Below are 15577 nucleotides of genomic sequence, written 5' to 3'. Positions count from 1 at the left end.
GTGTGAGAGACTGCTTCAACCCACATATAGTGTGTTAAACTTTGAGCAAATGAATCAATAAAACGAATACAAGATTTGTAGAACTCTCTATGACTCTTTTATTAAGAAATCGACAAACGAAAAAACTTAATAATGACTAACACATTGAACTTAGGGTATATATAAACCCACGGTTCTAATCCTATAATAACTCAAATATACAATTTGAATCCAAAACAAATAGGATTAAATAAAATAAGACTAACTTATCTTATATTAATAAACTAATTATTATATTAAATATTCTCCAAGATTCTAGGAGCCTTCAATCTGATTTGGTGTTGGACACGTTTAACATAGTGCTCCAAGTCGATCATCTCCATCAACAATCTGTTTCAACGCTCCACCACGCCATTCTGTTAATTGTGCATTAAGATGCCAATAAAAACCATACGTTGTCCATGCAACAAAAACTTTGGACTTCTCGTTACGTGAATTCTCCTCGCCTATTGGTTTGGAGTGTCCTTGACATGGCAAAGTCGTGCATGCCATCGCCATGCATCTTCTTCGATCATGTTTTATAAATATATAGACCGGGCTTCCAACCTTTTGCTTGATCTTGTAGAGCCTATTCCTTGTTCTTCATTTATACATCGCACCCATACTCGATCGGTGTCTTGACCTAGACTTATTATACATATTACTCTTCGGATCCCGTATGTATTCAGTCTTTGCACACCCAACTTTCCTTGAAGACAATCGAATCCTTCTCTTTTATCTCAACACACGAGTCGTCACCAAATCGGACTCGATCTACCAGTTATCCTCTCGATGCTCGTTGTCCAAATACCAAACATCTTCCCCCTTTTCATCACTCTCGTAGCGTCTTACTTATTTTCTGTTGCTTTTTAAAAAAATATAGAGTCAAGATAAATATCGTCTGAATTAAAATACAGCAACGTCGGCCTATTAGCTCAATTGGTTAGAGCGTCGTGCTAATAACGCGATGGTCGCAGGTTTGGGACCTGCATGGGCCATTTTATATTTATCTTTTTAAACGAGTCTGCTCATTTTTTGTTTATATTGGGTCAATGGGTTTTAGGACAATGCTATTAAGAATATCTCAATTTTGATATTCAAATAAAATTGTTATGGCCATTTTATATTTACATATAGGATTAATGGTAAAAAATTTGAATTCTTTTTAGATACATAAGAGATGACAGTTGGTAAAAACGACAACTAAGAAAACTTGAATGTCACGCTTTCTTAATTGCTTGATTTCATAAAGACAAATTAAGGATTCCGGTTGTATGATTTCGTTACGGTTACGTTGCATTTATGCTAATAAGTCCTTCATGAATATATTTTTATCTGAGATACATCTTGTATTACACGTATTTTAGTGTTTATTATTTTGCAGGAGATTCATTTTATATTATTTTATCATTTGTGATTGTAAATGCATTATTTAGTAATTTGAGATTTGATTGTAGCTAATAAAGACGTAGGGGGTTAAGTTGAAACTTCTAAAGTGTCTTTTAAAGTTGTAGTTGCATCATACATAAAGTGTTAGATGGATAGCCGCAAAGCACTAAAACCTAAATCATACATTTGAAGATGGGAAGACTTAGGATTTGATGAACGTTGTGTTTGTAGCGAGAAAAGCAGGGTACAAATTCCTTTTATACATTTTATATGTATTTGATCTACTTCTTAATGTTTATTTCATTTGTTTCTCATTTGATTGGGTATTAATTGATATAGTTTCTTCATGTTTTTTTAACAATAATAATGTGGATCCCGTTCGCTATATCTCTGATATCCTTGATATGTTATGAATCTCTTTGAGACGAACGAACCATAAATTCTTTTTCAAAGTTCTCAAAATCCGGTGTTTCCACAATCGGTCGAAATGAAGGATGTTCGTTATTTGAGTCGGAGTCGAAAAACCTGAAATTCAATGAGTTGAATTCGAATTTGGGTTTTAAATATTCGAATCGGGTCCTTATCCGACTCGCAATTTGCTAGCCTCCATCTCACCGGCTGACTAGCGACTACTACAATGATAATAGTCATCAACTCAGTTACTTATATTACATGCATGGTGTTTGGTTCATATAATATGAAATTGTTTATGGTAAACCAAGTTATGCTATGCGTTTTCTTTTAATCTATTTAACCCTTCACCTAGACCTACTTTTTATATTCGTTAAAATAAGGTGGCAAACAATCTGCCTTCAAATCTAGTATATGGAGTGATATGGTAAACATAAAAGGCAGAAAATCATGCAATAATGGTTGTTCATCAAACAAAAATTACCAAAATAAACGAATCCAAATCCAAATCCAAAAACAATTGACCGTTGTAACTTACCGACATTTAAGTTAGTGCCGATGATTAATAATAGTCACTAGCGTAGTAGTTACTATCATAACTATACTCATACAACGGAAATGCTCCTCCATCGCCGCCAAATAAACTAGACATTGGCCACAGTTCTCCTCCTCCTTGGCTGTCATACAAGCTAGACAGTGGCTGCGGTGCTTCCCCTACTTGGTCACCATATAAATAATCAAGTGGCAATGATACTGGCAACTGTGCTCCTTCTCCTTGGCCGCCATGATATTGTCCATCGTAGAAACAAGGGGCGGGTGATGTTGTTACTTCTGCTAGCACTCCTTTACCTGTGCCATGATCATAGAAACTTGGGGCTGCAGGCGGTGTCGGCTGTGCATGCACCATCGTGGTGGTGCCAGTTGATGATTGTGCCCCTTCTCCTTGGCCACCATAATATTGCCCATTGTATAAACAAAGGGCAGGTAATATAAAAACAATATAATTACAATAAAAAGAGTTAACGTACGTAATACCTGTGTTCCTCAATAGTCCACGGATTCTCCCCTCTGCTAGAGGTTTAGATCCCGAACCCAAATTCACAACCGATTTAGCTTGTTTTCTTACCTTCCTCCGGTAACCATCACCATCCCGACCCGCCTTATTTTTAAACAACTCGCTCACCTGCTCCTCCAGCGTCGACTTACCTTGAATCACGTCAGCCATCTCCTTGAACTCGTTCGGATTTGCTGACATCGAACACGTTGAATTAACCATCACCATCGGCCACTGGAGCATGTTGTAATGTAATATGAATACTTCATAATATGAAGATTTTGGGTATTTAAAAGAAACAAAACATGCATCGTTCTCTCTTTTCTTAAACAATATTATTTAATTAATTTTTCAATAACCTTTCTTTTTTTAATTTGTGTTGCCTATTTTAACTATTTTATATGTTAATAACATTTTTGTGCTTGTATAAGTATGGAGATAATATATCCGACAAAGATAAAAATTTACTTGTCTTATATATCAAAAACTCTTTTGTATTAATCCAATAATTTGAACATAAGTTTGGACATAATATACCTGACAAAAATAAAAATATGCTTATCTTATATATCAAAAACCCTTTTGTATTAATTCAATAATTTGAAACTAGGGCGTTAATCAAAATCTATAATTTTTCTATAACAAATCAAAAATTCTTTTCTTAAATATGAAAGGATAATGAACAACTCAGTGCTCAAAGACAGGCAAAAACGTTACACGATCAGATACACTGCAAAGTATGCATGTTTGCGAGTGTTTTTGGCTCGGACATTTGCTAGCACACGTAGTAGAGCAATTATTATTATTTTTTATTTCTATTCTTTTATGAGTTACAATTAATAGACTTTTAAACAGTTGTAAATTCTTATAAGAACGTAAACTATATGAATTGTTAACCTATTAACATTTAAGAACTAATAATAACTTTTATAATAAAACATAAGAACTTATATATTATAATTATATTTATAAGACATTATAAACTAAATTGTTTATTACGATAGTATTTATCGTAGTTGTATAATTGTGTAAAAATGGTTAACCATATATAAAAGTTAATATCTTGCTAATAAAGTTATAAAAAAATGATTGAATGTTGATCAAGCTATATTCTAATGATTGTATTATTATTTTTACTAGGTAACTTTTCGATATAGAAAACATATAAATGATACTATCTGAGTTTAATTACTATAACTAGCCATACTTTATAGCACATTAGGTGACGCTTGCTTAATCAGCTGTCACCTAAAAACACTTACTAGTTACAATTGCGCGCTATCACCCTTCTCGAGTTTATATTGGCATGACACATTATGTGCGATCTCAATCAGCGTTCGCACGTCTAACTAAATCGGTTTTATTGCACGAATTGCGTGTGGAGACTTGACTCTCTTTTCAATAGTTGTAGAAAACAATCAAATCATTGCACTCATTGTGTTCTCTTGTTACATGAATTAATTACAATATATAGATACATATACAAGTATTGATGTAACAAATTCTAAAGCTGGTTTTGAAACCCGATAGAGTTAAAACCAGCCAAATAAATTTTGAATTTTCAATAAAAAGAAAGAAAAAAACAAGGTTACCTAGCTCAAAACGATTCTACGAACCTTCAAAAGGTGCATCGAGATAATATTCCTATGTGGAAGCCGGATGACATTTGATATTTGACTACTGATATATGCATATGTCCCCTCATTAACCGAATAAATGAAGTGGTTGGTCCATGTTGACGTATTTCCTGACAACAACAATCATGGTTAGTTAGAGCAATAGAACATAGGTTAGATATACATCTGACATCCAACATATATCATGATGCGCGCTTACAAGATACTGAAAGGTTTATAGTAGACATCAATAACGAACCTTTGCAGTGTCTGGTTTTTACTTTTGAGATAACATTGTATCAAGAGAGAGCACTCCAGTTCATCAGCTTCGTGAACTGATGGACATCATTTGAAAGATTTAAGTTAAGACGACAGTTCAAAACTATGACACATGACATGAAAGATTTAAGGATCGAACCTGAGATGTCTTGAGTTCCAGTTCATCCCACTCCTGTGATGAATTACTTCCTTCAACTACCCCGGTCCCGGCATAGATTAGTGCCCCAAGTCCCTATTTATATCATTTTAACATTAAACCGCGTAACATTGGTTGTGCTACTGTTACATTGTTATACTTCGGTTATTAATCATTTTGGAACCTATATAATAAGACCGTAATGTAATATATAATGAAGAGGAAATATTTACGCACCTTTTGAACCAAGGCTGACCTTATACCAACAGCAAACTCACTCTCTCCTCCTCCAAACCACCCAACTGGGCCTGCATACATTCCTCGGTCGAAATTTTCTGTGCACCACAAAAATTCTCATCGAAAATAGCAAAACCGAAATACAATAAGTGACTCAGTAAAACATATGACCAACTTATAAACTGGATTTCTGTAAAATAAAGAAACATTGCACTTATTTGGGACAGCCCAAAAAATAAAGTTCTACATTTATTTTGGAACCGAGGGAGTTAATATATTAGGGAATATGAAACGTAAAATTGAGAACCAAGGGTTGTTTTAATAGAGAAGAAGATGAGGGAATATACATGTACCAGTTTCTGCTATCAGAACTCGTGCTTCTTCGGTAGGGAATCCACACACAGCTGGAGTGGGATGAAGTGAAGACAAAATATCAAACTGCAGGGAATGAACTCATTTTATATATTAGGAAAACAGAACAAATATTTTGGCTTTACTTATTTAGATTTAGCATTTATTACTTTTCATGTTTGTGCTAAACAGTAAGTTGCTGTCTTCAGATAATTAGTGGTAGCAAATTCGTCCCATAAAATTATGAATAGGTCAACTTGGGAACATTCGGTTTTATATCCTAAAGGATCAAATCAAATATTTAGCAAATTCTTGGCTATGAATGACAATATATAGCATACCTCATCATCTTCACTTCTTAGTCTTCCTCTTAATCGAGCATAAAGATGTTGTACTCTTCGCAGCTTTCGTATCGTTTTCTCCGGTTCAACCAATATTGTTGTACATACAGCCTACAAATATATTTGCATAAATTATATCACCATTCTTAACCCAAGTACAGAAAAACACCCAACCGAGTAATGTTTCATGTTATCACGTGTACCTCTAGTTTTCTCCTTACACATTCCCTCACGATAGAGAACTCCTTGTCATCCTTAGAGCTGCAAAAGGTTGTAGGAGATTATCAATTATTTGAAATGAGTCAATGACCAAAAAGAACATTAAAATTTAAAAGCTGGTAAAATGAATATCAATTGAAGATATAACCTGTAAAGTAAATCTAAGGCTATCTGCAGATCAAGGGCTTTTGAGTCACCTCTAGCTCGGGTTCCAGCCATTGCCTCGCTATAAATATCCAATCTGTTCCTATGAAATAATTGCTCTGGCTATTCATGATCAATCAAGTAAGTGATTAACAGAACACAGAAACATCACATTCATTAACTATTTTTATTTAGTTATATTTTATACAACTATTTATGGTATGTAGCTGCACTTACAGTGTTCCCTATAAACGAGGGTGCATCAGGAGGCTGAAGACAGAACTGGTAAGCATTTTCACTCTCAACCTACATTGACCAAGTCAACCCATACAATAATAAGAAACGGGTTGAAAAATGAAGAAAATATAACAAATAAAAAAGCACCTGTAAAGTTGCCAACCATGTCAAAGGATCAATATCAGGGGAGGTCCTAATGATGCTGCTACGTGCAAGCACAACCTTATAAAACCCAAAGAGTGATCGATATTATGTTTTCAGCAATATGCTATGTTTTGAATTTTTGAATAATTATTGGTTTTTGTAGTTCAAAAGCAACACCTTTGTAAGGGGTGAGTTGTCTTTGCTTATCATCTGCAATGCTCTATTAACGCCAAAATCCCACAGTTTCTTACTGGGAACATTATTGCTGCTGATAATGGATGTGTTAGGAACCTCTTTTCTTAACTTCACGATACCGGACGAAACCTGATGAAAAACAAAATACGCAATTTACTTAGTTACTTATTTACTAGATTACCCTCCTCAAATGAAAATTTTGGCAGTAACCTGACTCATGGTTGTCTGAAGTGAATGTACCGCCTTATCAAATGTCCATGAAACGGATTCATCCCAAGCAATGGTAGTAACTAGCATTGAACTTCCTTCAAACTCATTAAACTCAACCTGTACTTTAATACACACACACACACACATAGCATGAGTCCTCTATACATGCTACTTATAATAATAAACAAACTGCTTTGCTTTATTTACCTGTGGAATCATGAAATAGAACGACCCAAAAGCTTCCCATTCAGATGATATATTAGCCAATGCATCAAAACGGATAGCCCCATAAGCACGAATCAGTGGGCACTTCTTAGATAGGAACCTCTTGATAGACCGCCAATCATGGAGCGAAAAGGGGCTGACGTGCCGAAAGAAGACAGCAGAGCCCAAACCAGCAATGCTAACCAGATTGGAATCGCATAAGTCGTTTCCAGTATGCAAAGAAGAAATGGAATGAGAATGAAATCCGTTGACTCTTTTTTGGCTTCTTCCCGAGAAAAAACATCGAGGGAGATGCTGAAAATGTTGCTGACCGTGCAGCCAGTCGATAGCTTCTATTTGTTGTTCAATTGGGACCTTCAATACACAAATATATCAACTTGATTACAAGAAAAAACCATTGACACGCTGCTAGCCAGTTAATTACCTCAAGCCTTATGATTCCAGACCCTAACACAGGCGGTTCAAAGCCCAACTCGGTAATCGCAGAATCTAATCGTTGCATTGCCATTGCAGGGGTTGAAACGAATGGAAAAGTTCGGGTTTCTGTTATCCCCACAGGAGTTCTAGGGTCTCGAGATTGGCAACCGTTCATAGATAGTGAACAAAAATGGTTATATCTCTGATGCATAAGATAGAGCAAATTAAGCATATATACTGAATAATAATATTATATAAAGTTGCAAATGCTTACTTGGGTAGGGGTGTAGACAGTGTTTCTGGTTGCATCTAAGATGTTGGATTTGGTTGAGTCTGGTTCCATAAAATGAGCGATACAATGGCGTATACTGGTGACTGCCATCTAACTTTCTATAAGGATATGGTTTTACAATTTGGGACTTTATAACCATAAAGTGTAACTTCAGATTTTATAATTGTATGTATGGGTGAATGCACTATGCAGTAGCGTGGGGCCTAGAATAATTACCATAAAAATACAGATCATAAGAGTAGCCTGAAAACGACAGTACACCACGAAAACAGTTGATCTGCAAGAAATAAATAGCAAAATAACTTATTTGCATCAAAACAACAATAAAAATCTTTAAAAGAAAATTGCAGCAATAAACAACTCAAAACAGCTTAAATAGCAAGATCCATTCAAGTTCAAATCATGGTAATGCCGTTTTTAATAGTTTTCAAGTGTTTTAATGTAGCCTGATGAAATGGCTTGCTCAATTGTAGCATCAAATGGGATCTTCTAGATCTCCACTAAACATATTGATTCATTTTGCACCTAATATGCTATAAAATCAATTATCAAATCAACCAATGGAAATTACATGATTAAAGCTAGGGGTGCAAACGGTTGAGCCACTTGCGAGCTACTCGAGATCGGGTCAATAAAAAGCTCGAAACGAGCCGAGCTTTATTGAGCCCAAGCCTCAAATAAAGCCAAGCCCGAGCCTCAAATAAAGATCGATTAGTTATCGAGTCCGAGCTCGAGGCTTGTATGGGAAGATCGTTTAGGCTCGTCAATCCTTAACAAGCCTAGTGTATTTTTAAGTTTCAACTCTTTTGTACTTCTATGTATTAATTTCACACTACACAACCGAGCTCGAGACGAGCTTAAGTTCATTAAGGTCTTTCTCAAATATATAAAAATAATCAAAAGTGTACATAACTTAAATACTAAATAATAAACGAGCCGAGCTCGAACTCCGCTCGGTTACACACCTACCCTCATTGCGGGATTTATATTTAATTTCGAACTTTTTTGCACTTCTATGTATTAATTTCACACCTACACAGCCAAGCTCGATCCAAGCTTTGGCTCATTTAACGTAGGGGCGTAAACAAGCCAAGCCGTTCGCGAGCTACTCAAGATCGCCTTGTGAAAAAGCTCGAACAAGTCAAACTTAAACGAGCCCGAGACCGAACTCGAGTCTAAGCGTAAGCTCGTTAAATAAATGAGCCCGAACCCGAGCTTCACTTATCAAGCTCGAGCCAGCTAGCAAGCCTAAACAAGCCTATCATTTACCTAAATAATATACATTATGTTATATGTAAAACTATAATTGAAAAAAAATATATAAAAACTTTCAAATATATAAAAATTAATAAAGAAATAGTAAACGAGCCGAGTTTAAGCTTTAGAATTAGAAATATAGATCAAAATGAGCCAAGCTTGAGCTCTATGTAAGTTAAACGAGCTCTAACTAAGCTTAGGCTAGTTAAAATATAACTAAAAGTGTATATTAATAGAATGGAAACAATATCATTGTACTTGTATAGATTATTCTCTCATTATTAGCATAATTCTAGCCTAAAATACATTATTCCATTGTAAATTATATATATACGATTATATGTAATGAGAAGGGAAAGGATTGTGATCTTCCTACATATGTAATTCAGTTAATAAATAATAAACAACTCACGAGGAACTTAAGTCAAAACGAGCCGAGCTCGAGCCTATTCGAACAGGCTTAAAGCTACATTCTCAACGAAGTTCACAGTTCACTAATTCCAAAATCTAACCTACAGCGATTCGTATCTCAATATCAAAATATGAAAGCACGGTTCACAGTCGAATGCATGTTATTCATTATCTCGTTCAAATTCAGGATATTATTATTATAATAATGATAATAATAAGTGAAATTAGGGATTTAGATTACCGTGAGTGTTGTCAGTCGTCCGGTGAGAATTGGTTGAAACAGCAAGAAGAAACGAAATGGAGATAAGAGTGTGTGTAAGATTGGTGATACGTCGTCGTTTAATAGGTTAGAAGAGTTGGAAATTTGCAGGATAGAAAGTTAGTTAGTGGGACTGGGCGTTGGCCATATTTATTATTATTATTTTCTTTAAAAATATTACAAGATGTGGGTTGGATTTTGGAAATCAAGCCGAGCCGCTCGTGAGTTAATCAATATTGGCTTGTGAAAAAGCTTGGTTGAATCGAGATTGAGTCAACTCGCGAGTCTAAACGAGCATGTCATTTATATAATTTATATTGTATATATATGATAATTATTAATATATATATATATATAATGTTACGAAAACTAACTAAATAAATGTATTATGTTATATATAAAATTATAATTGAAAAGATATAAAGTTAATAAATAGTAAGCGATCCGAGCTAATCTTGAAAAACTATTAACTAGCCGTGCTCGAGCTTTAGAAATAGAGCTCGAAATGACCCAAGCTCGAGCCTAGTTAATCACGAGCTCGAGCCTAGTTAATCGTGAGCTCCGCTCGTTTGCACCCTCAACCGCTATTAGGTTGCCTTTGATTAGAGGTGTACAAATCGGTTAATGCGTCCAAACCAGTTCGGGTTAGTCAATGCCTGGTCAAAACTGATTTGGCCCCAACTAGTTCAGGTTGTAAACCGGTTTAGACGAAATAATGTTCAGACATATCAAATCTATTCGGTCCGGGATATAAGCCAGTTTGGGGTAAAAAGCGGTTTTTTACCAAATCGAGTCGGGTCTTAAACCGGTTTGAGTCTCTGAAGCGCTAATTGGTGTACGAACCGCCAGTCTGGGTCTGGATCGGATGGAAACCAGTTTGGGTTTGGTATTGAGGCAGTTCAAGATTTATTTTTTTTTTTCCTTTTTTGTCAATCTCTATCTTTGATAGTCTAATACACCTTAATACTATTTTAGCTCTCTTTCCACTATCACTTGGCCTCACCTCTTGACAAAAAAAGGAAAATTGTTTTCGTGTTCAAATATAATGTTGAGTGTCATATCATGTCTAAAAGGCCCATCACATAAGAGTATAAGACTCCCAAGATTTAAGATAGCTAGTTTTTATTAGGATGGTGATACATATCAAACAGAAATAAGGAGAAATTATGATGAAGAATAATGTCGTCGACTTTGATCTAACCATTGCACGAGCAAGTGCATTCGGCTTGCTAACAAACATAGTTGCCACCTCCTTAGATGGCATCTATCTCTATGTCTTCTCAATTTTTATTTGATAGTTAAACCTTATTTAAAGGTTTTTTATCAAAGGTTTTTATAAATTTCATCCATGTAATATACACGTTAGTTATGTATTTCCAAATCAAAGTACAAATCAAATGATGATATATAGAAGACTATCTTTTTCAAAACCATTAAAATCTTATTGTAAGAACAAGCCTAAAGCAACACACACACATTTGAATTTTACTCCTAGATTACACATTTATGTCCACCAAGGACTTCAACCCACACCATTTGAAAAGACAAAGTCTTATCTAACATCGTTTCAAGATAAATTTTACATCAGTCGACTTGTATCTTTCTTCCGATCAAAAGTGACACATAGGTCTGAAATTTGGAAAAACACTTAACGATGTCAAGGGTCTTTTAAGGGAGGTCCATTGAGAGAAAAATAGTCGAAAGGTTGGACCGTTGACAGGTGTTTCTAAAATTGAGATTATTATCGGCCAATACACGAAATGCGGTCCAATTTGCCTAAATTAAATTGGCCGGAGATTACATCTTCACACCAACGTACAAAACTCTTATTGACGGCTAATATACTTGTTCATAGGCGCTTAGTATGACTCGAAACTTGTTCATTGTTTTTGCATCAAGAAGACGAATGTCCCGTAACTTAACCATGAATAAGTTCCAACACCTGCACCAAATCACAACTAGTTTTTAATTTAATGATATACTAATTAAATTACATGGTGACAAGAAGGGTTTAATTAATTTGTTACATGAGTAATTGTGGACCAAGGATATGTCTTGTCTATGGTTGATTGAAAACGATTCACAAGCCCAGGGAATACGTGCAACTGCCACCACCAAAACAAGGAAACAACTTTCAACTTTGAGGTTAAAGCATGATAGTAAAATATACTCATAAGTAGAAAGTCGGATTACCATTGCTTTCTCTAAAATGAGTTTCGGAAACGCATCCGGAAAAAATCCAAATGTAGCAGCGCATATGCCCGTTTAGGGCTTTTCATGGTAATAATTCTTATTGCAAACCGGGAAAAACCCCGATTTTGTTTTGGCCTTAGGTGTTAGTGATCCACAAGGCAAAATCCGAATATGCCAGCGTACATGCCCGTTTAAGGCTTTTTCATGGTAATAATTCTTATTGCAAACTGGGCAAAAACCCGATTTTGTTTTAGCTATAGGTGTTAGTGATCCACAAGGCAAAATCCGAATATGCCAGCGCATATGACCGTTTAGGGCTTTTTCATGGTAATAATTCTTATTGCAAACCGGTTAGGTGTTAGCGATCCACAAGGCAAAATTCGAATATGCCAGCGCATATGCCCGTTTAGGGCTTTCTCATGGTAATAATTCTTATTGCAAACCGGGCAAAAACCCGATTTTGTTTTGGCCTTAGGTGTTAGCGATCCACAAGGCAAAATCCGAATATGCCATCGTATATGCCCGTTTAAGGCTTTTTCATGGTAATAATTCTTATTGCAAACCGGGCAAAAACCCGATTTTGTTTTGGCTATAGGTGTTAGCGATCCACAAGGCAAAATCCGAATATGCCAGCGCATATGCCTGTTTAGGGCTTTCTCATGGTAATAATTCTTATTGCAAACCGGGCAAAAACCCGATTTTGTTTTGGCCTTAGGTGTTAGCGATCCACAAGGCAAAATCCGAATATGCCAACGCATATGGCCGTTTAGGGCTTTTTCATCGTAGTAATTCTTATTGCAAACCGGGCAAAAACCCAATTTTTTTTTTGCCTTAGGTGTTAGCGATATTTCATGGTAATAATTTTTATTGCAAACCGGGGAAAAACCCGATTTTGTTTTGGCCTTAGGTGTTAGCTATCCACAAGGCAAAATTCAAATATGCCAGCGCATATGCCTGTTTAAGGCTTTTTCATGGTAATAATTCTTATTGCAAACCGGGCAAAAACCCGATTTTGTTTTGGCCTTAGGTGTTATCGATCCAAAAGGTGGTGACGGAGGTGGAATGGGGTTGTTCGCCATTGTGGATATTCATGCAGGCTGGATAATTGAAAGAGAAGACATCATATAAGGCAAGAGTTTCTTCTCGTTTTTTCCTTAAAAGGACAAAAAGAATAAAATTAATAAACAATAAAAACTGACAACTTATCTTGAAATTAACAGGAGAAACTTTTAATTAGATAGTTAAAAACTTACCAGATTCATTACAAATATTGCCATATTTATGCATTGTTAAGCACCGTGATCTTGTCACTAATGCCAAACAAGTTCCCTGTTAAAGATATGTAATAAATAAGACATTTATGGCTAAAATAATCACATAATATATGAGAAGTGAAAGGAAAAATGCATACCTTAATTGTTTGGGAATAATAAACAACGCCATCATTGCTCAAGGATGTATATGCACTCTCATGCAACTCAAATATTAAATCAAACCGAAACTATAGTGGCAGTAAAAGAAAATATTAATTTTTCACAAATTTTAGTATGTAACTGAAGAAACATTAAGTGACCCCGGGCAGATTACGGATAATCTGGGGGTTAAGTAGATGTTTCCCACGAGGGTTAAGTCCGGCAAAGATGGTTGTTCTTCTGATGACCTGCAAAACAGACACCGTGAGCTCGTCACTGAGAAGGGGGGGGGTACCTCCTTGTGACCACCCTCCGGCGTGAGAATCAGACTAGATTGCTCTTGAATATAAGTGTATATTAAGAGAAATAGCTAGAGCAGATATCAGATAATATATGAAGATATAAGATAATGATACCGTTCCAAGGTGTTGGAGTATTTATAGCCGAAGGTAGGTTTCCAAGCAGGTACAGCCGGCTGTATAATATTCCTGTTCTACCAACTGTGGGCTACGTATGTGCCATGCTGGTGGTTGGTGGGTAGGCAGCGGCTGACAGTGACATGGCCGGCTGTGCACTATTCCTTTTCCACCAACTGCAGGCTATACACGTGCCACGATGAGGGTTGGTGAGTAGGCAGCGGCTGATAGTGACATTTAGTACTAGAGCGTGCTCCTCGTCGTACTGTTGTCAGTGAGCTGTCGCTGCTTTGGTCAGATCTTTTGTCCATACCTTGGCAGGTACAGTACAAAAGATCCTCCTGTAGCGTACGGACTGGCTCATTTAGGCGGGAGTATTCCCGGCTTTGGGCGGGAGTATTCCCGGCTTTGCTCATTCCTTCTTCAGGTGACATTACTGAATTATTTGAGAGTTAGTGCCTTGTGCGTGTAGCCTTGCTGTTAGTGCGGATAGCCTTCCCTGATGGCTAGTATCCGCAGCTGCGGGAACAGGCGGAGTACGTCACCATTTGGAGGCTTTTCCTGCGGGAACAGCTTGCGTACTGCGCGTAAGGACGTCATCTCTCTGAGCGTGGTGGGTCCTGCAGATCTAGTTGGTCTTTGCGCAGACGTCCCTCTTTAAGGTGAGTCTTGCGCGTCCAACTGCGCAGACGTCCCTCTTCGAGGTGAGTCTTGCGGGTCCAACTGGGCTCTGCTGGGACCTACCTCTTCAGTAACAAAAGATAATAATGTCTACCATAAAATTGTAAAAGAACTTTACTTGATCTTCAACTAACTAGCCAATGTTCTTCTTCATACCCATTGCTCCACCCGTGTCAAAAGCAAATACCCTATTCAAACACATACAATTATCAAATCAATCAATAATGAAACACATGTGGCGGTTAATACAATTTTAGTTATTAATAAATAATAATGTTTTTTTTTGCATCCTAGAAGCAAATCAACAAATACTATTCATGGCACCTTCGTTCTAGAAAAAAATTTATGATGAGTGTACCAGATCGGAATTAAAATCGATTTTATATTAACCTTTTTTCCAATCATTTCATTGTCTTGTAAATTTTATAATTCGAGCTATTCTTTTATCAACTTCTTTAAAGATATAAATATACCAACGATAATTTGTGACAAAAATAATCACTCATGAACAATAATACTAATTTGTGAACAAAAGTACTAGTGCACACACATTCGATTTGGAATGCCTCGATTTGACTATTCGAAATCAGGATTCGAATTGATATCGAATTTCAGATTAAGCTCATGTAAGCAATACTTCTAGGACTTTTATTTTCGAGTCCGATTCAAATAATGAACACCGTTAACATCAACCGATTATAAAAACACTAGATTTTGACCACTTTAGAAAGAAAGTTATGCTTCAATCATCTCAAAGAGAGTTGTGATAAACATCTAACGATTTCAAAGAAATAACTAACAGATCCTCATATTTTCATTGCCGATTGATAGATCTAATCAAAGAGAAATGATATACGTATAAACTAAATCAATATATACCGAATCAAGTGAGAAACAAATGATATGAATATGAAGGGAGTAGATAAATACATCTTGAATGAATAATATGAATTTGTACCCTGGTTTTCTCACTACGAACGCCGCCTTCATCAAACCCTAAGTTTTCTACTCTTCAAATGTATGGTTTAGGTTT

At 36.0% G+C, this 15577-nt stretch overlaps 1 protein-coding gene and 1 non-coding gene across 2 annotated transcripts; one reads left to right on the top strand and one right to left on the bottom strand.

Annotated features, from left to right (window-relative positions):
• Window positions 1-942: 942 nt before the first annotated feature.
• Window positions 943-1016, top strand: TRNAI-AAU (transfer RNA isoleucine (anticodon AAU)). The gene has a single exon. It is a non-coding gene; the product is annotated as a tRNA-Ile (tRNA).
• Window positions 1017-4454: 3438 nt separating this feature from the next.
• Window positions 4455-8220, bottom strand: LOC143547986 (isochorismate synthase, chloroplastic-like). The gene is made up of 15 exons (XM_077039264.1): window positions 7898-8220; window positions 7631-7825; window positions 7189-7560; window positions 6982-7098; window positions 6754-6900; window positions 6580-6654; window positions 6433-6501; window positions 6200-6318; window positions 6036-6093; window positions 5833-5943; window positions 5494-5578; window positions 5141-5238; window positions 4907-4999; window positions 4748-4823; window positions 4455-4619 (listed from the first exon to the last, which is right to left on the bottom strand). The coding sequence occupies exons 1-14, from the start codon at window positions 8003-8005 to the stop codon at window positions 4788-4790; spliced, it is 1683 nt and encodes a 560-aa protein (XP_076895379.1). The 5' UTR covers window positions 8006-8220; the 3' UTR covers window positions 4455-4619; window positions 4748-4787.
• Between the last annotated feature and the right edge of the window lie 7357 nt (window positions 8221-15577).

This window comes from Bidens hawaiensis, unplaced genomic scaffold (genome assembly GCF_021521415.1).
Source record: "Bidens hawaiensis isolate Kalapana, Puna unplaced genomic scaffold, B.hawaiensis_p1.1 tig00014899_1, whole genome shotgun sequence".
Lineage (NCBI taxonomy): Eukaryota > Viridiplantae > Streptophyta > Magnoliopsida > Asterales > Asteraceae > Bidens > Bidens hawaiensis.
This window is presented reverse-complemented; position numbering and strand designations above follow the sequence as displayed.